At 63.7% G+C, this 26,462-nt stretch overlaps 4 protein-coding genes across 4 annotated transcripts; 2 read left to right on the top strand and 2 right to left on the bottom strand.

The window, feature by feature from the left end:
* Positions 1-2,305: 2,305 nt before the first annotated feature.
* Positions 2,306-5,464, top strand: EMIHUDRAFT_98940 (hypothetical protein; the record flags this gene model as incomplete). Its single annotated transcript, XM_005785621.1, has 8 exons — positions 2,306-2,718; positions 3,665-3,844; positions 4,426-4,549; positions 4,647-4,766; positions 4,845-4,946; positions 4,996-5,016; positions 5,097-5,182; positions 5,323-5,464. 8 exons carry the CDS (start codon positions 2,306-2,308, stop codon positions 5,462-5,464), a joined length of 1,188 nt encoding a protein of 395 aa, XP_005785678.1.
* Positions 5,465-6,137: 673 nt separating this feature from the next.
* On the bottom strand, positions 6,138-6,440 carry EMIHUDRAFT_48135 (hypothetical protein; the record flags this gene model as incomplete). The annotated part of the gene is made up of 1 exon (XM_005785620.1): positions 6,138-6,440. A coding segment is annotated over one exon (303 nt), but the record flags the coding sequence as incomplete, so codon positions are not given.
* A 6,141-nt stretch (positions 6,441-12,581) lies between these two features.
* EMIHUDRAFT_434125 (hypothetical protein) lies at positions 12,582-16,132 on the top strand. The gene is made up of 15 exons (XM_005785619.1): positions 12,582-12,595; positions 12,663-12,713; positions 12,867-12,938; positions 13,338-13,391; positions 13,986-14,026; positions 14,094-14,133; positions 14,204-14,218; positions 14,299-14,349; positions 14,426-14,488; positions 14,558-14,642; positions 14,718-14,766; positions 15,167-15,230; positions 15,313-15,450; positions 15,647-15,676; positions 16,025-16,132. Exons 2-14 carry the CDS (start codon positions 12,675-12,677, stop codon positions 15,674-15,676), a joined length of 741 nt encoding a protein of 246 aa, XP_005785676.1. The 5' UTR covers positions 12,582-12,595; positions 12,663-12,674; the 3' UTR covers positions 16,025-16,132.
* Positions 16,133-18,008: 1,876 nt separating this feature from the next.
* On the bottom strand, positions 18,009-20,700 carry EMIHUDRAFT_462653 (hypothetical protein; the record flags this gene model as incomplete). The annotated part of the gene is made up of 12 exons (XM_005785618.1): positions 18,009-18,231; positions 18,300-18,358; positions 18,484-18,529; positions 18,822-18,851; positions 18,925-18,985; positions 19,060-19,102; positions 19,177-19,203; positions 19,278-19,373; positions 19,666-19,749; positions 19,999-20,065; positions 20,119-20,203; positions 20,248-20,700. The coding sequence occupies 12 exons, from the start codon at positions 20,698-20,700 to the stop codon at positions 18,149-18,151; spliced, it is 1,134 nt and encodes a 377-aa protein (XP_005785675.1). The 3' UTR covers positions 18,009-18,148.
* Positions 20,701-26,462: the final 5,762 nt, after the last annotated feature.

Below are 26,462 nucleotides of genomic sequence, written 5' to 3'. Positions count from 1 at the left end.
TCCCCCAACTGCCCCTGCTGCCCCTGCTGCATCTGCATCTGCATCTGCACCCGCAACTGCGGCTGCATCGGCGCCGCCCCCCCACCCATGCCTCCTCCCATTCCTCCTCCCATGCCTCCTCCCATGCCTCCGCCCATTCCTCCGCCCATTCCTCCGCCCATGCCTCCGCCCATTCCTCCGCCCATTCCTCCCCCAACGCTGCCGTCGATGGACTGGCGCCGCGACACGGCCGGTGAGGCGCCTAGGATAAAAGAAGAAATACGCCGGCTCAACGAAAGCGCGGAACCAGGCGTTGTGGCGGGACACGGAACTCAACGATATCTCGGCGCCAGCTCGGCTGCATCGCAGCTAGCATCTCGGCTAGCATCTCGGCTGCATCTCGGCTGCAGCTCGGCTGTGTACGGACCTCGGCTGCCCATGCCCCCCGCCGCAGCCATGCCGCCGCCCATCATCATCCCTCCGCCCATGCCTCCTCCGCCCACCATGGCACCTCCCATGGCACCTCCCATCCCGCCTCCGCCCACACCTCCCCCCCCGCCCTGCACCCCTCCCTGCACCCCTCCCTGCACCCCTCCCTGCACCCCTCCCTGCACCCCTCCCTGCACCCCTGGCATGCCCGCCATGCCCTGGCCGCCACCACCAACCTGCCCCACCCCTCCCCCAAACGCCCCGCCCGCCACTCCAACCGTCGCCCCTCCGCCGCCCGCCATGCCACCGCCCGCCATGCCGCCGCCTTGCATGCCGGCAGCCGCCCCCATCCCTCCGCCCATCCCTCCGCCCATCCCTCCGCCCATCCCTCCGCCCATCCCTCCGCCCATCCCTCCGCCCATCACCGGCATGCAGGCGCCGCCGCCCACGCCCGCTTCCGCCTACAGGCGCGTCGTGGACGTGTCGTGGACATGTCGTGGGCACGCCATGGACGTATCGGTAGCGACGTGTGTGCGAGTCGTGGGCGTGTCGTGGGCGTGTCATGGAGATGGGAGGGCGTGGTGGGAAGAGGCGTGGGCGCGGCGGTCCGTGCGGCGGCACAGGGGCGTGCGACGCCTTGCCGGAGCGGGGGCGGGGGCAGGGGGTGCGAGAGGGGCGTGGCAGGGTGTCGGGCGGGGGTGCGGCAAAGTCTCGGGCGTGTGTCGGACGTGTCTCGGAAGTGCCGGCCGCCTTCTTCTTGCCAAAGAGGCTGTCAATGGGGTTGACGGCGGTGGCCTGCAGCTTGAGCCCGTCCGCCGTAGACGCCGCCCCGCCGCCCCCCGCCGCAGCGCCCATCCCCATCCCGTACCCGGCTGGCGACGCGCCCATGCCGGGCATGCCCTGGCCGTAGCCCTGCTGCGGCGGCTGCTGCTGCTGCTGGCCATACGCCTGCTGCGGGTACTGCCCCGGCGGGTGCTGCTGGTACCCGTACGGCTGCTGCGCGTAGCCCTGCTGCCCGTAGCCCTGCTGCTGCCCGTAGCCACCGTACTGCTGTTGGCCATATGCCTGCTGCTGCGTGTACTGCTGCTGCGCGTAGCCTTGCTGCTGCTGCTGCTGCTGCTGCTGCTGGCCGTACTGCTGGGGCTGCTGCTGGCCGTATAGCTGCTGGGGCTGCTGCTGGCCGTAACCGTGTTGGCCCTGCCACATGAGCGGGGATTCGCTGAGGCGTGCAGGCGCCGCGGCGGTCTTGCTAGCGGTGAATTTCTTTTTTTGAGCTAGACTTCGTTGTTAATAGGAACAAGCGAAGGCACACACGACATGACGCCAAACACACGATTGCACGCACCGCACCGCACCTCGCACCCGCGCCCGCCGCCCCGCCAACCAATTTCTTTTGAGCTTAGCGCAGGATCGCTCTCTCACAGTGCGACTGGCACTCGTCGCATAGGCCTCGCATTCGAAAAGTCGGGAACGGCTCTACCCGCAACTTTATCGCTAACACGCGCGCACCGCCGAGCCTGCGGCGGGCGCGCTGCAGCCGCACGTCTACCTTCGTCATAGTGCCACGACGTGCGGCCTAGATTTAGCCCACGCGCCTCTGCTCGCAAACACTGGCCCTGTAGACCCTCCCAGAAAGTTGGCGATGCTCTACAGCATGCCCAGAGCATACCGGACAGGCTCCCGTCGAGCGACGAGCTATGCTGGCTCGCCGCCGGCGGCGAGCTCGAAGACCCGCGCAGGTAGGACACACGATGCCAGCGGCCTGTCGCGGGTGCGGACGGGTGTGAATCGTGTCGCGTGTGCCGCTTGGAGGCGCCCCGGGGGGCCGCTGTAGCCGTCTCCGTGCTGCTGGCCATCGTACACCTCTCTGGCCAGCTCGCATCACGCTACATCCCACATGCCGAGCGAGCCAGGCACCCGTCCGACAGCGCCACGTCGGCTCGACCCAAATCGGCCCGCCGTGTGCCGCCACTTTCGGAAGGGCCTGTGCCTTTACGGAACTCGCTGCGCCTTCTCGCACTCAGAGCCGCCGCCGCCGCCACCGCCGCCGCCACCACCGCCATCAGCCGACCTCGTCGAGGCTCAGGCGCGCTACTCGGTTCTACGCGACCGCTGCAAGTCGCTCGCCGCCTCCGGCGCGCCGCGCGAGCATCTCCTCGCTGCGGCTGCGGCGCTTCGGGAGCAGGGAGAGGCCGTGCGGGCGTTGCGGCCTGCCAAGTCCGCCTCGCGCTTCACGGAGCGGCCGCGGGTGCGGAACAAGGAGCGCGCGGGCGCGCTGCGCCGCTTCCTGATCGACACCTACGGCCTCGAGTCGCTGGCGTCGGGAGCAGGCCCGCTCGACAGCCACTGCCAGGCCGGCCGCCCCTCCGGGACACGGCCATGACACGTCGGTGGCATGGTCTGCAGGCGTGCTCGACGTGGCAGGGGGGCAGGCGCCGCCGCCCGCGAGAATTTAAAGCGAGAATGCCGCGAGAGACTTCTGAGAAGCCGCCACGCGCTTCCGGGACATTTGTGAGACTCTTCCGAGACTCTTCCGAGACTCTTCGGAGGCACCTCCGAGGCACCTCCGAAGCACCTCCGAAGCACCTCCGAGGCACCTCCGTCCTCCTCGCCCCCTCGACTGAAGCGACCAGTCGAGGAGTGAGTGGGTCGGGATGAGAGGGTAGGGCGCTCTCGGCTCTAAGCTGCACACACACACCCAGGGCCTTAGGCGTTACTCAATTAACGAAATCGCGAATGGATTACGAATACGTCGGTATAGGGCGCCCTCGGCTTCGAGCTTCTCAACTTAAACCGCGTGCCGGTGAGCGCGGTGCAGCCCCCCTGTAGTACGGAGTGACTTGTGGGTAGGGATGGACGAGAGATTGCTCAAGTTGACCCGAGATGACGGCGAGATCAGCCGAGATCAGCCGAGATCAGCCGAGATCAGCCGAGGTTGATTGACTCGTCAGGTGACCGTGGTGGACCCGCGCGAGATGACGGCGAGGAGGCTGGGGCGGAAGTGGGAGCGAGGGCTCTACTTCCGCACCGAGCCGCTGCAGGCGCCGCATCGCTAATTAATTAATTAATGAACTACTTAGGTTGGTTTATTCATTACCGCCGCATCGCTAACTCGTTATGCACGAGCTAATGACCACGAGTCGGCGAACCTCGGCTAACCTCGGCTCATCTCGGCTCATCTCGGCTCATCTCGACATACCTCGGCTAGGAAGTGTCTAGGAAGTGTCTGGGAAGTGTCTAGGAAGTGTCTTGCTAGGCGTACAACCGCCCGGCCGGTCGCCGAGGGCTCGACGGGGGTGGCGGCGGTGGTGGCGGTGGCGGTTGCGGCGGCGGTGGTGATGGCCGCGAGGGCGGTGGCGGCGGCGGAGAGGGCGGTGGCGGTGGCGGAGGTGGCGGCGATGGCGGTGGCGGCGGCAAGCTGCCTTCGGACATTGAGGTGTGGGCGGCGGCGCCGCATGCCGCTGGGCCGTGGGCTGTGCGCCTCTCTTCACAGCAGGCGGCTGTGAACAGGCGAGGGTAGTGGCACGCTTAGTGACGAGTTAACCGATTCGCCTGACGCACTTCGTTAATTCATTGCCAGGCGAGGGTAGTGGCCCGCAGTCTTCGGTGCGAGTGGGCGGCAGCGGCAGCATCCGGGCCGTACCAGCTGCCCAGGCACGGGAGAGCGCGAGAGGTCCCCCGAGAGCACATGTAGTTAATGAAGGAGCGGTTGGCCAGGCACCGGCCTTGCCTGCTAATTAATCGATGACGACCTTCGTACTCCGGTAATGAACGCGCCAGGCACCGGATTGCCATTCCTTTCTCTGGAGGGAGGAGTAACTAATGATGAAGGCTTCTCTGGAGTGAGGAGTAACTAATGATGAAGGTTTCTCTGGAGTGAGGAGTAACTAATGATGAAGGCACTGGCCTTGCCCGTTAATCGATCAATCACTCACTCAATCAACCAATGAACGCGCCAGGCATTGGCCGTGCTTGTTAATTAAGTAACCACTTCTAACCGATCAATGAACGCGCCAGGCACTGGCCGTGCCTGTTTGTGGCCTCGCTGTGGGAGGGGCTGCTTCCCTTCTTGGCCGAGCCAAGCCCCTGCGGCGAGGGGCCGGTGGGGGAGGAGGCGGCGGCGGCGGAGGCGGCGGCGGCGGTGGCGGCGCGCTTGTGCGACGAGGCGCCGTTCACAGCTGCAGCACGGAGGGGAGGGGTGTAACGGCGTCTCTTCACAGCGCGCGCTGTGTGAACAGGCGTCCTCGCTGCGGTGGACCGACAAGGGGCTGGTGGCGGTGGGGGAGGGGGGGGAGGAGGAGGAGCGAGGCGAGGCGGCGGGGGTGGGCCCTCATAGCGGCCAGCCGGGTGCGGCCGAGGTGCGGCCGGCGCAAGGAAGGGTTGGGAGGCACACGCTGCATGGCGGCGCTGCTGTGACGAGGCGGCGGTGTGGGCAGGTGTGGCGGACGCTCGTGCACTGCTCGGCGGTGGTGGGGATGCACCCCGACGGAGCGACGGAGGCGATCGTCGACTTTGCGCTGGCGGGCGGCTGTAGGCCGGTCCGCATGCTGTGAGCAGCTTCTCTTCACACCCTGCTGCTGTGAACAGGCCAGCGGCAAGCCGTTTGCCGTGGCCCGCAACATTTGCCGTTTGTTGCTCGCCCGCCGTGAAGCTTGCCTCTTCACACCTCCAGCCGTGAACACTACTAGGTGCCCTGCTGCGTCTACTCTGCGTACTTCCCCACCCGCAGGGACAAGCGCGGGAAGCGAGTCACCTCGTACACCGCCTTTGTCAAGTGCCCTCGCCGCCAACACACCGACCGCTTGCCCCGCGTGAGCCTCGCCCGTTCACACCGTTGAGCGTGAACAGGTACTTCGTCGACAACGCCTCAAGGGGCCGAGAACAGCGTTTCTTAACACCTACAGCTGTGAACAGGTATTTGGTCGACAAGGCGCCCGGCCGCATCGGCACGAGGACGTTGCCCTTCGAAGGGAAGAACATCGTCGTGTACTCTCTGCCGGAGAGCGGCGGCGGCGGGGAGGGGGAGGGGGCGATGTTGTGCGAACCTTGCGAGTGAGCTCTAGTGAGTGAGTAAAGGCCGACGCGGCGTGAGGGGACGCCGTCGTCACGTGAGCAGCAGGGCCAGCACACAGCACTCAGCAGCCAGCACCAGCCCAGGGACTGCAGAAAGATCATATGCGTAAAGCCGTACGGCAAAAAGTGCTGAGACCTGTTCACCTGAGTGCTGTCTGGCGCCACATACTTTTACGCATTACGGTACTCGGTAGTATCGGTAGATAACGTAAAAGCGCCACAAGCCATGCACACACATGCCGGCTTTGACATGTGCGCTGCGCGCGCAGCCGCAGGCTAGAGACACGCTCCACACAACTATTTCGTAGTGAGGGGCCGCCCTCTCTCTCAACCTCATGTGAGGTTGGTATATCGCCCCCCCCCCCCCCCCCCCGGCCCCGGCCCCGGGCCCTTCGGCTTGGTCTCATGCTCTCTCCGCGTGCTCTCTCGCTTTTAAGAGTGCTCGTGCCTCACGCGCCGGTTAGCGGGGAGGGGAGGGGGAGCCCGAGCCGCTCGGCGGTCCGCCGCGCCTCCTCCAGCGAGATCTCCTCCTCCTCCTCCCCGTCACGCAGCCGCCCCGCCCGCCGCCCGTCCGCCTTCCACCTGACGCCCTCGCCGACGTCAGCATCCTGCTTGTAGAAGCACGAGTCCACGCCGCCGTCGGCGTACTGGAAGACGCCGCGCCCCTCGTACTTACCCGCCTTGTACTCGCCGTCGTAGACGTCGCCGTCGGCGTACCGGTAGACGCCGCGCCCCTCCATCTTACCCGCCTTGAACTCGCCCTCGTAGACGTCGCCGTCGGCGTACCGCAAGACGCCGCGCCCATCCTTCATACCCGCCTTGTACTCGCCATCGTAGACGTTGCCGCTGGCGTACCGCATGACGCCGCGCCCCTCGTACATACCCGCCTTCCACTCGCCGTCGTAGACGGTGCCGTCGGCGAACCGGTAGACGCCGCGCCCCTCGCGCTCTCCCGCCGCGTTGCGCTCGCCCACGTACTCCGCCTTCATCGCCTCGCCCGAGTCAACCATCGCGTTGTTCACCTTGGTTGCGTAGTCACGGTACAGCTGGACGACCACCGGCTTGTCGCCCTTGCCCGTGAAGGAGGCCTCCTCGATCGCGGCGATCACGCGCTTGTTACGCGGCCCCATCCCCTCGTCGGCGCGGTCCTCCATCTCTGCCACACGCGGCCCCGCGCCGTCGATCTCGACGACCTTGGGCGGCAGCCGCTCTTCCAGCAGCTTGCCCAGCCCTGGGAAGTAGGCGAGGCGCGCGAGCGCCTCGGTGCTCACGGCGCTCTCAAACGTCGTCCACCTGCCAGCGGAGAGGGGGAGGGGGGGGGGGGTTGCGGAAGAGCAGAGCTGTGGTGGTGGCGGGCTGGCGGGGCACCTCTGAGAGCGGGGTTGGGGACTCTCGCACGCCGCATCGCGGCGGCTGTGGTGGAAGGGAAGGGTAGACAAGAGGAAGAGGAGGGGGGGGGGGGCCCGGGGGGGAGGGGGGTGCGCACCCCGCGAGCGAGGTAAGGGCGGCCGTTGTAGAAGAGGAAGACGGCGATCGCGCCCGGCAACGCGTCTGCTGCAGCTGCTGCCGCCACCGCCTCCGCCGCCGCGTGCGTTGGGAAGCGCACGCGCCACCGGCCCTCCTCGTAGCGCGGGTTCTCAAACGCCCCGAGAGCACTGCGCAGCTCTGCCTCGGCGCCGGCGCCGTCGAGCCCGTCGCCCTTCTCGACGAGGACGACCACCTCGCCGTCCAGCTCCGCCGGGCGGGCTGGCACGGAGCGGTGGCGGATGACGATCGTGCCGAAGAGAGAGGCGTAGACGTCGCCCATGACCTGCGGAGGGGCGAGGAGAAGGGAGGCGTGGGGAGAAGCAAGGGCATGTGTGCGGGCGAGAGAGTGGGGAGTAGAAGCGCGGCGGGCGCAGAGGGCGGCGGGGAGAAGGCGGCGCGGACCTTGAGCGCTTGATAGAAGAACTCGTCCTCTGCCGCCGTCCTCGGCTTTTGCGGGAGCGAAGAGAAGCTGCGGAGGGCAGGCGCGCGGGGGGCGGGGGGTGTCAAGGATAGGCGCAGAGAGAACGCCTGCCCTCCCACGCAGTGCAGCCACTGGGTCTGGGGTGGGTCTGGGGCGGCGGCGCACTCCCAGAAGAGGGCGGTCACGTGCTCGCCGAGCGGGTCGCGCAGGAAGCGCCGCACGTTCGCCAGATACTCTCCAGTCACGTCGGGGTGGTCCGGCGAGGCCCAGCCGTAGGTCAGCCCGGCGACTTCGCGGCTCAGCGAGCGCAGCGCCGCAACAGCCTCCTCCGGCGTGAGGAAGATGCGGATGCGTCGCTCCTCCTCCAACCGCTCCAGCTCTTGCCGGCGGAGGAGCTCGGGCAGCACCGCCTCGGAGCCGTCGGCGCGCAGGAACTCGGCGCGGAGCAGCTTGATGGCGCCGGAGCGGAGGGCGGCGACGAGCGCCTCGTCGAGGGCCGCCAGCAGCGGGATGCCCTTGTGGTCGGCGGCGGTGAGCTTGGGCAGCGGGGAGGAGATGGGCAGCGAGGCTGCAGCGGTAGCAGAGGACCTCTTGGCCTCTTCGAGCATTGTGAGCTGCTGCCAAGGGTCCGCTTCTGCAGCTGGCTGCCAAGGGTCCGTTGCTGCAGCTGGCTTGCTCATCCCGCAGCCCATGAGGACCGGGCCTCAGCGGAAAAAAGAAATGACTGCAATATTTTCTTAGTGGTGCACATGCGGGGGGGTGATGGGGTCCCATGGCCCGCCGCAGGCGCCGATTATGTCAGTTTTTTTTCTTTTTTGCCGATTTTTACTTGTTTTCATGGGAATTCGGCGACTTGCGGCCATGCTATCACGCCTTGCGACAGCCTGTCGGCGCAGCTGACCGTGCCATGATGCACAATTGATGCATAGCTCGCGGCCTTAGTATCAAGCATTCAGTGACGACCTGATCGTACGGCCAGTAGGAAGGTGTCCTTCCATCGTGTGCACGCTTCTGGCGCAATGCGCGTCACAAACTGCCTCGGCGACTGGCTGCTGGCACTCTCGAGGCTATGCCTACACGGCCTCGCGCGCATGGGCAGTCAAGAGGGACCATGCACCTTCTCAGGACAGCGCCGGTGACTCTCTCTTGGACCGGCAAACTTGGTGGTATCGTGTCACCAATGTGGGACCAGTGCGGCATCGCGCCATCGACAGCTCTGAACTGCGCCTCACCACTGACCGGGAAGGCCGCCAAGTGGGCCAGCACAGGTCGCACATTGTGGCAGCAGTCAGCAGTGCATGGCTGATAGCTAGAGCAGCAGCGTCAGGGTCGCAGGGTCGGATCGTGTCAAGCCTCTCGCCCGGCCGGCCGCGTGCAGACGTCGGCCTGTCTGCTGTCTGGAGTGATCTGTCGGCGGTCAGTACGACCGATCAGGTCGGAGTTTTCTGATGGTTGGAGGGTCTATCTGTATGTACTCCTCGAGATCTTTCCAAATCTGCCCTCTGATTAACCTAGCTTAATCGGGAAGTCGGTGCTAGTGGAGACTAGTGGAGCCGGGGCCCCGTTTCCGCACTGCGGCGCGGCGCACGGTGCCTCCGGGGGGCCCCGCGCCGGCCCAGAGGGGCCAGCGGAGGGGAGGGGCGAGCCGAAGACGATAGACGCCCCACGGCTCCTACGAGGGCGGCGTGCTTCCGGGCATCCGCGTCCTCGGCGCCTTCCTTGGCGGTCTTGTGTGGTGCCGCGACAAACTGGTCAAGCGGGTCCGCAAGGCCTTGAAGCCGCTTCCGGGCATCCTCGCCTTGCGCGACTCCAACAGGACTCCAAGAAGATCCGGACGGCGCAGCAGCTCTCACAGGTGCTGATCCGCTTCTGCATGAACACCACTCTCACCTTCTTCCTCCGCACAATGCCTCCCAGCGTCACCCTGGCGGCGGCGAGGGAGCACGACAGACTGATTGCAGACAGCCTGTACGAGCTTGTCGGCGGCGCGCGAGTCGGGCGCAAGGATGTCCAGTGGGTGCGGGCGCTCAAGCAGGCGCGTCTGCCAGTCAACATGGGCGGCATGGGCTTGACTGGCGCCGAGGACATTCGCGGCGCGTGGGTTGGTACGTGTGGCTCTCGTCACGCGGCCGATCCGCGAGCTACACAGGCCCTTCGCCGATCTCGACGTCTCGACCGCGCCCGGAGAGTGTTTCGACGAGCTGCGAGAGGCGCACACGGAGCTCGTCAGCAACCACGACCTTACCGACAAGTGCGGTAATGTGTTACGGGTATCGGTCGCTGATTGAACACGCTACCTCTAGACCATCATCTACTCTGCTTGCTTCGGCCGTCGGCCGCTCGGTGGCCGAATGGCTTCCGGATCGAATCGGCAGGTTGACCCTTATATTTTTTTCACACCTGAGCGGGCCCAATTTTGCTCAGATGCACCTCCGAATTCGAAATCGTGTCCTCACGCTTAGCGCTGGGTGTGCGTTCGTTTTTCGTCACGGGTTCTCGGTCACCAGGTGCCAAGAGAAACAAACAAGGGCACAACAAACAACAGACAACAGGAAGTAACATGTGAGACTAGAGCAGCTTGCTCCGCCTCTAGCAATCTCGCCGCCCGGCGAGCACGGACGAGACCGTGTGTGGGGTCTAGTGATGTGTCTATGGACGCCCTCCTCAGAGGCTAGCTGCCTACTGCTAGCCCTTCTCGCACTCACGGACAGTGACAATTCAATGGGTGAGTGTTTGCGAGCAGAGGCGCGTGGGCTAAATCTAGGCCGCACGTCGTGGCACTATGACGAAGTTAGACGTGCGGCCGCAGCGCGCCCGCCCCAGGCTCGGCGGTGCGCGTGTGTTAGCGAGAAAGTTGCGGGTGGAGTGAGAGAGGCTTGCCTTTTAAGAATTCTTTGGTGACTAGTGTCGTGCGGGGAGTTTGTTAATAAAATTCTTTTGTCGCCCGCGCCTCGCCTGTCGCGTGAATCGTGTCGTGCGAGCGCCTTTTTTTGTAAAATTCTTTCGTCGGTAAATTCTTTTGTCACGGCGTTCGCTTTATATATACACATATGGAGGAGCTCGAGTTCACGGTGCGCCGCGGCGACGACGGCGGCCTCGGCATCCGCGTCTCCGCCCAAAATACCTGCCTCGAGATCATCTCTCCTCCCGGCGGCGGCGGCGAGCACCCGATCCAAGTCGGCGACGAGATCATCTCTATCGACGGCCACCTCCTGCAGGGTGTGCGGCTGCGCGAGAAGCTGCGCGAGATTGGCTCCAAGCGCGCCCACGACTTTCGCGTGCGACGGCGCCTCGCCCCCGCCGAGGGCTGGGACGGCGCGGCGCTGGCGGCAGAGGCGACGAGGGCTGTGGCGCGGGTCGAGGCGGTGGTGGCGGCGGCGAGGGAGGAGAGGCTGCCGAGCTCGCCGTACCACCCGCCGGAGCAGGAGCAGGCAGCGCGCCCGCCCGACAGACTCGCGAAGCAACGAGGTTCGCCGGCGCAGGCGAGGCCGCCGCGCAGAAGCCGCGACTCGGCCGGCGAGACTCTCTCGACCGAAGCGGCGGCGAGGGCGGCGGAGGGGAAGAGCCCGGCGGAGGTGGTGCTGGGCGACGACGACGACAACGACACCCTGCGAGCAAAGGTGCTCGCCCTCAAGGACCAGCTCCGCCTCTCCCAGGTGCTCTCGCCTCACCTCCTCGGGAAGAGATCGCACAGGGGCGTCCGAGAGAGGGTGGAGGTGGGCCCGCAGATGACGAAACTGTTGATCCACAGGCTGCGCTGGACAAGCTCCGCCGCGCGTCGGAGATGGAGCGGCGCGAGGATGCGCAGCGGTACGAGGATGACGTGGAGGCTCTGCTGGACCCGCCGGAGGAGCAGCCGCGTTGGAACATAGTTCAGTATATGCTCAGTCGTGTTCGATGTGTGCATCTGCAGGCGCTGCTGGACGCGGCGGAGGAGCAGCGATCAGCTTGGTGTCTCCAGTTCTAATGCACACATGACTGCAGGCGCTGCTGGACGCGGCGGAGGAGCAGCACGCTCTCAAGCTCGCGATTGCAGTGCAGACGGCGATCTCTTCGGCAGGGACGTGTGCTTAGATACTGGTTCTTGAGTTGTGATTGGTTATTGATCAGGCGCGCGAGGTTGAGGCGCAGGAGCAGAAGCAGCGGCGGGAGGCCGAGGCCGCAGCCAAGGCTGGAGAGCTCAAAGCGTTGAAAGCGAGCAGCCGCAGATGGCGGCGGAGGAGATCGCTCGAGATCGGCCGAGGTCACCCGAGATGTCTCCCTCGGCGTAGGAGCACGCGCAGATGGCGGTGGAGGAGGCGGTGGCGAGGGCGAGGCACGAAGGCGACGCTATAGAGCCCTCGAGGGGCACATGCGCCACGGTGTGAACGGCGCCTCTTCACAGGAGTTGCGGCGGTGTGTGGTGTGAACAGGCAAGGTCGCCCTCGAGGATGCGCTTAGTCGCGCAGAGGCGATGTCGCGCGACAGGCTGCACGCTGCGGTGGCGGAGGCGGACCGGTGTCCTAATGAATGGACTACATCATCATTGACTGAGGGATAGGCTGCGCGATGCGTTGGCGGAGGCGGACCGGTCAGGCGAGCAGCGGGACGTCAGAGCTGGCCCTGGTTAAGTCAGGGATAGTCATCAGTCACCGATCTCTTTTAACCAACCGACAGGCGAGCAGCGGAGGGAGCTGAGGAGGTGAAAGGGTGTGGTCCCCGATCACTAACAATCATACAGTTCACCGAGACAGGCAAGCAGCGGATGGAGCTGGCCTTGGCGGCGGAGGCGTCGGCGGCCAAGGCGCGCGTTATGCGTGTCGAACGCAGAGGACTCCGAGTCGACTACTCCTAACTGGTTACTGAGTACTTGTATGGCTCTCGCTCCTTCAGGCGCGCGTGTCCGACGCGGAGGAGAAGCTGCGCCGGCAGGTGGAGGAGCTCAAGACGCTCGCAACCAAAGTGGTCGGCCTGACTGCGGAGAAGGACAACCTCTCCTCACGGCTCGAGAGCACGACGGGCGACCTCGCGCCTAATCATACTTGATGATGTGAAGATAGTTAATTATTATCAGGCTCGATCGCACCACGGGCGACCTCGCGCCTTATCATACTCACTCATGATGATAGTTAATTAAGTGACAACAGGCTCGATCGCACGACGGGCGACCTCGCTCGCGAGCGGAAGGCGGTCCGGGACATGACCGAGTCTAATTCATTAGTTAATTAGTTGATTAGTTGATTACTTACTGAAGGCGGTCCGGGACATGACGGAGCTGAAGGAGCACCAGCTCAGCGAGATGCAGGCCCGTCACTAGTCGGTGGCTCAGCGGCAGCCGTAATTCTTTTTCTCACTCACAGCTCTGCGAGATGCAGGGGGGGGGGGGGGAGGTGAGTATTAGTGCGCGCGACCTATAATCATACCTATTGGTAATACTTAATTGGTTACTTGGCGGCAGGCGGCCCACTCGCGCGTCCTGGAGGCGAAGCGGGAGGAGGCGACGAAGCAGCTGCGCGAGGTGAAGATCGAGGTGCGCTGTCCAGCCGAGAGATACAGCCGAGAGGTAGACATGGAGATACAGCCGAGAGGTAGACACAGTGGAGACACAGCCGAGAGACATGGAGATACAGCCGAGAGGTAGACACAGTGGAGACACAGCAAGACACATTTGACTGAGTGAGGTGTGAGAGGAGGGCGCGAGGCGCAGCTAGAGGCGGGGAGGGAGGCGCTGCACATCTCGGCTGCACCTCTGCTGCATCTCTGCTGTCACTTCGGCTGCACCTCAGCAGCACCTCTGCTGTCACCTCAGCTGCATCTCTGCACTGTCACCTCGACCGCACCTCTGCTGCACCTCGACCGCACCTCTGCTGTCACCTCTGCTGTCACCTCTGCTGTCACCTCTGCTGTCACCTCGGGCTGTCACTCGCAGGTGCGGGAGGCGAAGCTGGAGGCGGGGAGGCAGATCCGCGAGGCCGAGATGAAGGCGCGGGACTCGATCCACGGAGCCCAATAATAATAATTACTCATTAACCATTAATGATTGATGAAGGCGCGGGACTCGATCCACGAAGCCCAATAATAATAATTACTCATTAACCATTAATGATTGATGAAGGCGCGGGACTCGATCCACGAAGCCCAATAATAATAATTACTCATTAACCATTAATGATTGATGAAGGCGCGGGACTCGATCCACGAAGCCCAATAATAATAATTACTCATTAACCATTAATGATTGATGAAGGCGCGGGACTCGATCCACGAAGCCCAATAATAATAATTACTCATTAACCATTAATGATTGATGAAGGCGCGGGACTCGATCCACGAAGCCCAATAATAATAATTACTCATTAACCATTAATGATTGATGAAGGCGCGGGACTCGATCCACGAAGCCCAATAATAATAATTACTCATTAACCATTAATGATTGATGAAGGCGCGGGACTCGATCCACGAAGCCCAATAATAATAATTACTCATTAACCATTAATGATTGATGAAGGCGCGGGACTCGATCCACGAAGCCCAATAATAATAATTACTCATTAACCATTAATGATTGATGAAGGCGCGGGACTCGATCCACGAAGCCCAAGCGGAGGCGGCGAGGCGTCTGGACGAGGCTCCGTCAAGAGCGCGTCTGCTGACTCGCCACCGACCCGTCACAGGCGGCGAGGCAGATGGACGAGGTGGCTGAGGAGAAGCGGGCGACGGAGGCGGAGCAGACGCCGTCGCAGCTGCTCTTCACACCTCTCGGTCCTTCACGTACTTGGTCTTTTCTGGCAGGCGGAGCGGGAGTCGGTGCGTGCAAGGGGGTGCAGCCGCGCCGCCGCCGCTGCTGTGAACAGCGCCTCTTCACGGCCGGGTTTGGTTGTGAGCAGGTGCGGGTGCAGCTCTCTCGCGAACAGCGCGAGATGCGGGCGGCGGTGGAGGCGATGCGACAGCGAGGCGGAGGAGGAGTGGACGCGAGGCTGTGATGTTAAAGCAGTGGTGACGGGGTGGTGATAGGCGGAGCTGCGCAAGCACGAGATGGAGAACGCGAAGCTGCACGAGGAGCTGGGCAGAGCACACGTCTTCTGCCGCGCCGCAGCGCAGCTCTATTTCTTTTTCTTCATCATCGTTTGTTTCTTTGTCTCTAAGGTCGTCTGCCGCGCCGCCGTGCAGTTCGCGCAGGTGGTCGAGACGTTTCGCACCAACTCGCCCGCCTCTGCCTTCCCGCTCGCCGGAGCCCTCGAGCGCTGTGTAGCGGCGCAGCCAAGCCTGTGAACGGCGTCTCTTCACAGCGCGCAGCTGTGAACAGGCGTCGCCGAGAACTTTCGCGCGAGCTCGCCACACGACACCCCCAACCGGCGCACGCCCCCCCTCCCCCCTGCCCCCCCTGCCCCCTCTCCCCTCACCAGTAAGCAGTAATAGGTAACACGACCACACCCCAGACGGGCGTACGCACTCTCTCCCCTCACCAGTATAGCAGCAGTAGGCAACCTTGATTCCAAGACCTCTGGCCGTTCTCCACACCGCTCCAAGCGACTACAGCGACACAGGGGACTTAGACGTGGCTTGAGCATCCCCTCGCCAGTCATCATCGAGAGATATAAGGGGGGTCACACATACCGCGAGTACATCCTCGCCCCCACAGCTCGGCTGCATCTCCCACATCTCGGCTGGATCTCCCACAGCTCGGCTGCATCTCGGAGCGTAGGATGCCAACCACCTCGTGTGTGTGGAGAAGTTTACCTTACCTTACCTTAGGTTGCCGGACTCTCGAGCCGCGGGCAAGGACGACGCGCTGCAGCCGCCGACGCCGCCGCAGCACGTGAGATTTTCCACCGGCCGACAGAGGCGGGGTGTGGGTGTGAACGGCGTCTCTTCACGCACCACGGCTGCTGAGTGAACAGGTGCGTGTCCCAGCGAGGCCGGTCCTCCCTCCGCCGGCCGCGCTGCCCGCGGCGGTCGGAGACAAGAAGAAGGGCGGCGAGGCGGCCGGCACGCAACCGGTTACGCGGCCGGCGGGCGCGTCTCCGAGTCTGTCGCAGGTGCGGGGCGGGGCTGAGAGCAAACTAAGTGAATACACACGCCCGCCCCCTTGGGTAGACAGATGGGGAGGGTGCTGGGAGCGTGCCCCCGCCCCCCGCGGTAGTGGCTGAGCAACATAAGTGAATTACTCGGTGTGGACACACGCCCCGCGGAAGTGGCTGTCGGCGTGGCAATGTCTCCGGACCGCTGTCGCAGGTGACCGAGCTGAGCAACGACATGGTGTGAGCATGAAGAACAGACGGTGGGGGGGGGCGAGGGTGGTGGAGTCTTGTCCAGAACACCTGCCTGTGTGCTGCCGGCGTTGTGGGAGGCGAGAGCGAAGGGGGCCATTCTAACAGACCATCTCATCGCAGGGAGCGGCGGACGGGCAGAGGTGAGGGAAAGAGGGCCAGCAGAGAGCGGTAGCTGGTCGAGGGAAATTAATATTGCGCGCCAGGAATTCTCCGGCGACCGCGCGCGATCGACTTCCATCTGCGACGGTGTATCATTCACTTTATGCCACCGTTGCATATCCGGATATGCAACGGTGGCATAAAGTGAATGATACACCGTCGCAAAACTGTCGCACCATCCAGGGGGAAACGCGGACGGATCGAGCGGACAGGAGAGGCCACAGGCAGCGCCTACATATGTAGTATCACAGCACTGTCAGGTTAAGGTGGTTCTTGAAAGTTGTGAACGAGCCCGCTTCTCTCAAAGTCGCATGGGGACGTCGCCAATCGGAAGCGCACCCACATGCCCCTCAACCCGTCGACGAACGAGACATCAAGGCGCCCATTGATCGCAGGTAACCAGCGCCACCCTCTTCCCATTCGCTCTTCATCCCGCACGGCAAATCTCCACGCAATGCGTGCTCGTCAAGAAAACCGCTACTAGGTCGAAAGTAAAGCCCTTCATCATAGGAGCCCCAATTGTAGTACTCGTTGGCGGGGTGCTCTTTGGTGCATGGCAGGGTGTAGGGTTTCTCAAGTAGGCCCCAGTCGTCGTCGTCGTCGTTCAGTTGCTCATTTGCCTCGTCGTAGTCGCCGCCCCGCCACTTGGGCGCCCAGTCAGGACCCACATTTCTCACCACTTGGTTGTCATCATAATACGCGGCGAGGCCCTCCTTGGGCAAAGGATCGCCCCTGTCGGTGTACGCTGTCCTGCTGCCGCCGTACTCACCATTCCCCTGCCACCACTCCATTTGGTACAGATCGTCGCCGAAACAGCGAAGCAGCTCCTCCTCTGACAATTTGCAGTCCTAGGCGGTGAGTATGTTGTTATCTTTAACACAGTGAGTATGTGGCCCAGATTCAACCTGTTATGGGGTTTCTCTCATTCTCAGCCAGCACCTGATCAACATCGATGAGGCTGAAGATGGGGCCGTAAGTGGGACCCTTCTTGTGCAAGCTTCCGAGCTCCCAAAAGCCGAATGCTGTAGGGTGCTCGGCTGCGGTTGGGACCAACCTGCAAAGCTCCTCGCACAAGAAGGTGCCGCCCCTGCCAGCCTCAGAAGGAAGGTGCACACACGGGACCGAAGCTGGCTGCAGGACTGGGCGAAAGTGGACGACTTCCTGGCTATCGTCGTTCCAGTAGAAACTCGATGTCGACCAGTCGTAAGGCACGTACCCGGAAGACGCAGCCGCCGCAAAGTGCGGCGGCTGGTCTAGGCCGTTGATAATAACTTGGGTATTGGTCGGAGGCTGCGGCGGCGGGGGCGGCGGGAAGGGCGGCTGCGGCGGCGGGGGCGGCGGGAAGGGCGGCGGCGGCGGCGGCGAAGGTGCTGGCTCACGCGAGCCACAGTCGAGGCAGTCCGTGCCATACTTGCACGAAACATACACGGACCCTGGCCCGCCGTCGTCGCAAACATTATCGCCGGAATAGGAACAGGCGTTTGTGCAGATTTCAGCGCCGCTGCCCGAAACAGGGGCCGGAGCCTCCTCCGGAGACTTTCCGAAGCCGGGCAGGCCGCGCGCCGCCAAAGCAGCCTGACCCTCGTCCGTGTCGTCTGCAACCAGCTCGGTTGTCTCGGTTGACTCAGCCTCTGGTTGCACGCCGAGTATTATGCTGCCGAGGCCGAACAAGGGGTCAAGCCACTTCTCCGGTGGGGTACCGACATTGAGGCGGTGGAGCGCAGGCGAGAGGCTGCAAAAGGCGCCGACGAGGAGGACGAAAGTCGCGCCGACGGCCAGTACCCGGGTGCGGGTGCGGGTGCGGTTCGGGTTGGCTCCGATCATGCCGCGAATGGGATGGGGGACGGCCGAGAGTTGCTCCACACACACAAGTGGTGGGGCAACACACACACACGGCAAGGGGGGGCGACCCTCGCATCTCCACACCCGGACACGGGCAGTGCGACGGTGGCATAAAGTGAATGATACACCGTCGCAGGCAGGAGCCCGCGCGTGGGTCGGAGGTGGGAGGAGAAGGCGCGGGGGCGACGCTGCACCGCAGACAATGTGAGATCGGAGTGTCGCTACGGCTTTACTGTAACGTGTAAAGCCGTAAGAGGCTGTGAGAGGGGCACGGGGCTCGAGGCGTCGAGGGAGCCCGGGGGTCGAGCTCGGGGAAACGACGGTACACGTAGAGTATACTTTTACGGAAAATTTACCTAGGAGACACGCCGTGGCAATCGGTGCCATTGTTCCGCGCTTGCGGTATGCCGGAGCATACTGAATATATGCGCGCGCATCTCTCGGCTGAACAACTTTCTCGGGGCTAGATCTCGTCGAGCGTGCGGCACACGGCGGCGACAAACTCGCCCGCCGCCCGCGGAGGCTTGGCGAGATTGTGCGACGCGCCTGTGAGATTGCCCGAGATGACCCGAGATGACCCGAGATTGAAGAGGTGCGTGAGTGCGGCTCGCCGCCTGCTAGAATGAGTGCGGACGCGCCGTTCTCTGCGCCGCCCGCCGCTGCGACGAAGCGCCTCGCAGAAGGGGAGTCGAGATATGGCCGAGATATAGCGGAGATGTGGCCGATGTATAGCCGATGTATAGCCGAGAGGTATAGCCGAAAGATATCCGAGATGTGTCCGAGATGTGGCGATGTCGCCTCGCCAGCAGCGGCACGTCGACGGACGGCGGGACGTACTCGTCGCCTGACTAATGGTGGGTGATCACTTCACCGAGTATGGATGAGTAGGCGTCAGCCTCAAGCATGTGTTCGTCGCCTGACTAATTAATTAATTAATTAATTAATTAATTAGTCTGAATGAGTAGGCGTCAGCCTCGAGCATGTGTTCGTCGCCTAGTTAATTAATTAATTAGTCAATTAAGTATGGATGAGTAGGCGTCAGCCTCAAGCACGTGTTCGTCGCCTAATGGATGACGGGTTGCCAATTAATTAATCACGAATTCGCAGGCGTCGACCGCCAGCATTGTAGTCGTAGCCTCCGGAGAAGCAGAAGAGAGTGCGCAGGCCTGCTCTCACGGCCAGCGGGTGTGACGAGGCGGCGCATGACAGCGTGCGGCGGCAGAACAGAGTGCGGCGGACCCGGGTGGCTCGGCGCCGTCGCCCTCTGCCCAGCGAGGCCCATGTGGCCGAGCTTCGCGGCCTGAGAAAAGACGCGGAGACGGTGTGACTGGCGGGTAGGTTTTAGCGCTGATGTGGATGCGGCCGCGCTGCTGCCAGCCGCTCGTCGGTGAAATCGGAGGAGAAGAGGTCGTCTGGTCTGTTCACAGCCAGAGGTGTGAACAGTCCGCCGATCCGAGCCCGAGGGGCAGGGGGGGGGGGGGGGGAGGCTGCCCGTCGCGCCCCACCAGCGACGCGAACCTGTTCACACCTCGAGGCTGTGAACCACACACATGCCTCGCCCAGCCCTGCTGGCTTCAACCACCGGCAAGCACCTCGAAGCGCTGATTGGGACGAATCCGTAGTACTTTTGGCTGAGCAGCGCCTCGCCCTCGCCCGCCGCCAGCTTCGCCTCCGCCTCCGCCAGCAGCCTGTTCACACCCCGCAAGCGTGTGTGAAGAGACGCGGATCACTGCTGCCTCCGCTGCCTCCGCAACCATCCCCGTGCCGGGGTGTATCTGCTTATCTCGGCTGCATCTCGGCTGCATATGGGCTGTCGCTCAGCTGCATATCTCGGCTGTCTCTCAGCAGTATCTCGGCAGTATCTCGGCAGTATCTCGGCTGTATCTCAGCTGTATCTCGGCTATATCTCGGCAGTATCTCGGCCGTCTGTCGGCTGTCTCTCGGCTGCATCTCGGCTGTATCTCGGCCGTCTCTCCCCGCCTGCCGCGTGACCCGTCCGAGTCTTGCTCGACAGTCTGCGACTCTCGGTCGCTCACCGGCGCCTGCAGCACCGCCGCACGGACCCTGCTCCGCAGTTAATCAGCAGTTAATTAGCAGTGAATTCGCAGTGAATTCGCAGGGAATTCGCAGTTAATTCGCAGTTAATTAGCAGTTAATTAGCAGCTAATTAGCAGCACCGCCGCACGGACCCTGCACGGCGCAGCTCGGGCGTCGGATGTGTGAAGTAAGGTATGAACCAACGGTGGATACCGCATCGCAGCTCCGGCCGTATCTAAACAGTTGACGCGAGCGACTCATCGACCCCTCACGCTCCTGCAGCGCAGCTCGGGCGGCGCCGTCCGCAGCAGCGTGACGGCGTCCTGGCAGCCGGTAGAGTGGCCTGTTCACAGCGGCGAAGGTGTGAAGAGGCGCCGTCCGGCAGCGCGGCGCCACTGCCGGCTGAGAGAGGAGTGGCGCCGACGAGTGCAAACTCTGCGTCGCCCTCTTCGCGGTCGGCGATGTGCCGCAGGAGCTGCGCCTGCTCACACGTGCATATGCGCTGGTAGTTGAACTCAAATTGACTGCTGCAGTTGTGAGTGTGTGTGTGTGTGTGTGTGTGTGGCGCAGCGGCGCCAGCTCGTCTGCGTCCCTCTGCAGCGAGGAGCAGCCGAAGCCGGCGTACGAGGAGGAGAGGACAGGCTGGACGAGCGACCAGCCTCTCTCGTCGAGCGCAGCGCCGAGCGCCTCGACGTATGAGCAAGCGAGCAGGCCGTCGGTGAGTCCGCCGATGTAGACGCAGTACTTGCGGTGCGCGTGGGCAGCTGGCGACTCGAAGGCCTGCAGCGGCGCCGGCCAGGACGGGTGCTTGTAGCGATAGAGGCAACCGGAGAGCGGTGCGGTCGGCGAGGCGGCGGCGGAGGAAGCGAGGCGAGAAAGGGCTAGGAGGCCCTGCGCGACGCGCCGCCTCGAAAGGAGGGCACCGACCATGGCCGCGGTGACGCCAACGGCGAGCAGGCGCTCACGCGTGGCGGACATGTGACATGTACATGTCTTCAGCGCCTCTCTGTGGAAAAAGAAAACATGTGCCCGCTCACACCGACACATTCCCTCATCCCTTGCCCTTGGCTGAGCACATCTACCTGCGAGCTAGTCTCTCCGCATTCTCTCCCCTAGTCATCCGCCCGCGCCGCGCGCCATCTACTCGAGTAATGGGCGTCTAGTGCAGCCACTGACGGCAGCACTATTCCAAAGGAGCGGTCGATGCCTGGGGCTGGCGGGCTGGGTGGGCGGTAAGCCGTCATTGCCCGGCGCTGCTTGCAGCGCTCTGGGTGGTGGTGGCGGCGCTCCAAGAGGGGAAGAGCCCCCCCCCCCCCCCCCCCAAAGGCGCGAGACACACGTCTCGCTGATACCGCCACTTCCGTCGATCACCTCTTATTCTCTCGAGTATCCCTCGAAGCCCGAGAGCCATTGCGCGAAGTTCACTAGCACTCGTCGTTGCCCCTCGATCGAGCCCCTGCGTTACCATACACACACACAACACACGTATGACTGTGAACGTGCGATTTCGGGTCATACGTGTGTTCACAGCGTTTATGTGAACGGCGACTGTTTCGCCTCGTGTGCACGCTGTTGAGAAAATGCCGCGCACCTACGAGGAGAAGCTGGAGCTGTGGCGCAAGCGCGGCGGCGGCGACCTGGAGCCGGTCCTCGCGAGCAGCGCCGTCGCCCTCCTCGACGCGCAGTGGCTCATCCGCCACGCCGAGGCGGGCGGCGTCCTCGCCCACCGCCAGGCTCTGCCCAAAGAGGCCTTCCTCCCCGTCGCCGACCTCGTCGAGGCGACCAACGAGTATGACCTTCCCGTCGCCGCGCTCTCCCTCCCGTGGCTGACCAAGGACCACCCCGACCCGCGCGGAGCCAACCTCGCCCGCGTCGCGAGGGCGCTCAAGGCCCTGCTCACTGACAATTACGGCAAACTCACGCGGCTCGGTGTCTTTTGGGACTTCGGCTCGCTGCATCAGCACCCCGACCCCCCAAACGGCGTCCTGCGCACCGAGGAGCAGAACGCGCTCTTCAAGCAGGGGCTGGGCTGCCTCGGCACGCTCTACTCCCACCAGCACACTTGGGTGCTGCGGCTGACCTCCTTCCCGGACGGCCACAAGGCGGAGGATCAGGCCGAGGGCACCAACGTGGCCAAGTACTTTGACCGCGGCTTTTGCTTTTTCGAGAGCAGCTTGGCGAGTCTGACCAAGAACAGCCAGCTCTCGCTCGACCTCGGCTTGATGCGCGACGGCAAGGAGTACGACCGCGAGAGCCTCATCGTTGACTGCACCGAGAGCGGCGGCCGGCACCCTCCGCTGCTGCCGTCTGCGTTCGCGGCGGAGCTGGAGAAGAAGAGCTTCACCAACGGCAAGGACGACAAGCCGCTCCTGAAGCGGCTGTACGAGGCCGCCTTCGAGGAGCAGTTTGGCAAGGCGACCAAGCTGAACTACAGCAACCTCGGCTGGGGCGACGCGGAGGCGGCGCAGGTGGCGGAGGTCCTGGCGAGCGGGGCAGCGCCGCGGCTCGAGAAGCTCTATCTCTGCAAGAATCAGATTGGCGACGTGGGCTGCTGCGCGTTGGCCGCCGCCCTCAAGGAGCAGGGAGCCGCCCCGCGGCTTGAGGAGCTCGATCTCGGCGCCAACGATATTGGTGACGAGGGCCTGCAGGTGCTGGCCACTGCACTCAGCGAGGGCGCCGCCCCGAGCTTGAAGGTCATGAGACCCAACCGGTTGCACACGCCCCGCCGCCTCTCTCCCATGCTAACCGCTCCTGCCCTCTGAAATAGTCACTCCACGTGGGCCGCAAGCTTGCGCAGCTGGATGCTGAAGGCACAAGGCGCGGCATCAGTGTCCATCTCAGCCTACCAAGCGAGATCAACCTACCAGGCACCCCGAACATTTCAAAGGCTGCCGCGCTCAACGACCAGCCGCAGGGCATCGACCGCTTTGGGTATCGCCCTTACGCCGAGGCCCTCGTCGCGATGTTGCTTACGGCAACTCCGCCGACGTGCATCGGCGTCTATGCGAAGTGGGGCTCGGGCAAGTCCTTTTTCATTAGCTTGCTCAAGAGGGAGTTCGACAAGCAGTCGCGGCCTGACGATGCTGGCCTTCTGCCGCCCGACTACGCGGAGTTGCAAGACGACAAGCGCACTGGCGAGCTGCGGCAGTGGTTTGAGGTGGGATCCGGCAGAAAGGAGCCACGACCGCACGCGAAGCAGGCGGCGGCGGCGGCGGCGGCGAAGGAGGAGGAGGAGTCCAAGTGGTGGCGCTGGTGCTCATGCTCATGGCTCGCCCTCGATGTCACGACGTTGCTCGGCGGTGTGCTCGGCGGTGTCACAACGTTCCTTGGCGAGTCGACACCGTACTGGGTGCGGCGTGTGGATTGTGTGCCTTGCAGGTGCCGCACCATATAATCGAGTGACCCCCTTATGCAGGTGACGACGCTCGAGCTCGTGCTGGAGGACACGTTTCAGCTCGTCGATCATGGCAGCACGTTGAGCATGCGGCTGCTCCTGCCGCTCAGGCTAATCTACTGGGCGCTGCTCGTGCCGTTGTTCGTTGCACTCAAGCATTGCGCCGAGAAGCTGTTCGGGTGCATTCTTTCTAGGGTACCCAGGCTAGACCCCCCCCTAAAAAGATATTCTGCCACTCGTTTCTCGCGCGAAACGCCGCTGGTCTTCCGACAGCAGCGGCGGGCACCAGCAGCGTCGCGCGCGCCGGATTCGGGCGCGGCAGTCGCAGCTGGGACCGGGGCCATCGGGCAGAGCCAGTGGTTTGGGTTGCGCGCGCCGATGAGTGCCGACAGCGAGCTTGGCGTGTTCCGCGAGGATGCGGAGGCGAGAGCCGCAGAGAAAATAGTCTGTCCGGAATTTCAGCACTCAAGTTACGCCTAATAGCGCCGCAGCCCCGAATCTACCACCTGGCCTGAGCCTATTTCCCGTGTCCCGGCGCAGGCGCGCGAGGAGGTGCAGAATGACGTGCTCTATGAGTGGGCCGTGTACAACCACGAGAAGGGCACGACCTGGCAGAAGACTGCAGAGAAGCTGGCGTATCAGATCGAGAAAGGACAGTGGCCAAAGACGACGCTCGGCCCGCTAATGAGCGACGTCTACAACGGCACGCCCAACACGCTCGGCAAGAAGTGGGAGCGTCGCGATAAGGTGAGCAAAGGCGACACGCGGCAGGCGCGCAGACGCGTCAGCGAACGGCTGCAAGAGGCCGGCCAGCTGTACTGGGACCTGGACCTCGCGCCCGACGTGCGCATGTTCGACTTCTTCAAGCCGCGGCAGAACCGGATCATCAACGCGGGCGCGGCCATCGCGCAGAGCAAGGCGTCGGAGCAGGCCAAGGCTCTGCGCGAGGCGCTGCCTCGGCTCGGCGCGAACGGCGCGCGCACTCCCTGCCCCGCCGCCAACCCGGAGAACATCGACTCGGTGTACAGCTCCTCGACGTCCGGCTCTTCCGCCGCGTCCACCGGTCCTCTGCAAACTCCTTGGCCGAGACGGTCCAGTCGGCGTCGCCCTACGTGCAATGAAAGCGGGGTGCAAGCGAAGGAGTGGGTCGGAGACGCACGGCGCAGAATGCAAGGCGCTCGCCGCCGGGGCGGGCTCCATCTCTGGAACCTCCTTGGTCGAGACGTTCCAGTCGGCGTCGCCCTATACGCATCGAACGCGGGTCAGATAGTGGGTTGGCAGACGCCGGCGCGCGGAATGCCAGGCGCTCGCCGCCGGGGCGGGCTCATCCTCCGGAAACTCCTTGGTCGACGGCAGCGTCTCGCCGCCGGCCGCCGCCGGCTTGACAGCCGTGGCAACTTTGGTGACCGGCTCGAGCGCCGGGCCGTTCTTGGTGACGCCGGTGCAGGCCGTCGGTGGGTCGGTCGGGCGCTCAAACTTGGACCAGAAAATGGCGTCCGCGCTCGGCTTGTGGGCGGCAAAAATGGCCTTGGCCCGGTCCGAGTCGACCGTCTCCGCGGCGGTCGCCTCTTCCGCGGCCAGGTCTTTCTTGAGGATGCTCTCGTCGAGGGGCGCCTCCGCGCCGGACTCGGCCACGGTGACGTCCTCAGCGGGTGCATTCTTGGCGCCGCTCGCCTGTCGGCGAGGGAGAATGGGGAGCTTTTGGGAGGAGAGTGGAGATCTGCGACAACAAGCGCACACGCACCGCCTTGGCTCCGAGGAGCGGAGGCGAGTTCGACTCGGAGATGACGAGCTTGATGCTGCCGTCTTCGGCCGGCATGATGCCGACCTTCACTTCCGTCTTGTTCTCTGACATGTTGTTGATCGAGTTCACTCGTACCTATGATAGGGGGCGGTGGATGGCGGGTGTGTGATATTCACGGGCGGGGGAAGGGGGGAGGGGGGAGGGGCGCTTCAAATTAAGGTCAAATTTCGTCAATTAAAATTAATTGACGAAACTTGATGACAATCTCGGGCAATCTCGGGTGGCGCATCAGGACGAGCGATAGAGCGCCTCCACAAAGAGGTGCGGAAGTGCCATACCGGGCTCGAAAGTGATCTCGGGTAATCTCGGGTAATTGAGTATGCTAATTGACGAAATCTCGGATGATCTCGTCAATTTAGTCAACTCGTGGCGCAATGATGCCCCAGAGCATTTCCAGGAATTTCGTCAAAGTTCCGTTAATTATGTTAATTGACGAAATGTCGGCTCAATCTCGGTTTATCTCGGCTAATCTCCTGCTCTGATTGCTGCACATCGTGTTCCGGGCCACCAGCGCTGCTTCTCTCTTTGAGAGCGTCTTTGAGGGGCGGAGTCGAGAGGAAGGGGGCTCAAGAGGGCCGCACCTACTCGCAGCGCACGCAGCTTGAGGCCCGGCTCCAAGGACACCGCGGCACGCCCGTCTCGCCCACGTTGTTTTGGATCTGCGGGGGCGCAGGCGGCCGGACGAGCGTCAGCAGCATAAAATGGGATGAGCATGGCGCGTGCTTGCTTCGGGCGTCGCGGGAGCGCAGTAGGCATGGAGGCGATTCGCGGCTGCGCGCTAGACGGCCGCTCTGCCCGCAATCCGGCTGCGCCAGATTCGTGGCGCTCGAGCCTCGGAGCGAGCCGCTCGCGCGGCGGTCGCAGCACGGCGGGCAGCCGGCACGAGCGCGCTGCAGCGCTTGGGACATTGGGCGAATCGGCTGGGCACGCTCGCGCATAGGGCCAACACGCGCCGCGTCGCGCGGGGCGAGGGGAGGAGGCGAAGGGGCAGGGCAGCTGCATTCCTGAGGGCGTGTGTTTCGTGATTTGCGACTTCGATCAAAATCAGCGCCTTCGGCACTACTCACTCGAGGTCTCGCGGGTGTGTGTGGTGTGTGTGTGTGTGTGTGTGTGTGTGTGTGTGTGTGTGTGTGTGTGTGTGTGTGTGTGTGTGTGTGTGTGTGTGTGTGTGTGTGTGTGTGAAAGCGCCATCGCAACTGCCATGTGGCCCCTTGTAGGCTGGTGCTCTCGCCCCGCTGGCGGCGCGGACCGGTGCCGCGGCTCCGAGCCCTCCTGTGGGCCCGCGGCGGCTCGCCGTCGCGGTGCCGAACAATGTCATCGGTCCGGATTCATCCCGGCGTGCCGCCGGTGGCACTTCTTCGCCGAAATTTTGCTCAAGCTCTTTGTCGACAAAGCTGTGCCCGAGCTCCTGCTGCTCGACTGCGCGGCGGAACCGGCCCCTGGATGCTGAGATGTGAGGCGCCGGCACCAGGGCTACCACGCGGGGCCCATCTCCAGGCTGTCTCGCGCCACCTCACCCTCGGCGCCTCTCTCTGCTGTCGC

Source organism: Emiliania huxleyi, assembly GCF_000372725.1.
Source record: "Emiliania huxleyi CCMP1516 chromosome Unknown EMIHUscaffold_16, whole genome shotgun sequence".
In the NCBI taxonomy this organism is placed as follows: Eukaryota; Haptophyta; order Isochrysidales; family Noelaerhabdaceae; genus Emiliania; species Emiliania huxleyi.
Note: the sequence above shows the minus strand (reverse complement) of the source record. Positions and strands in the feature narration are given on the sequence as shown.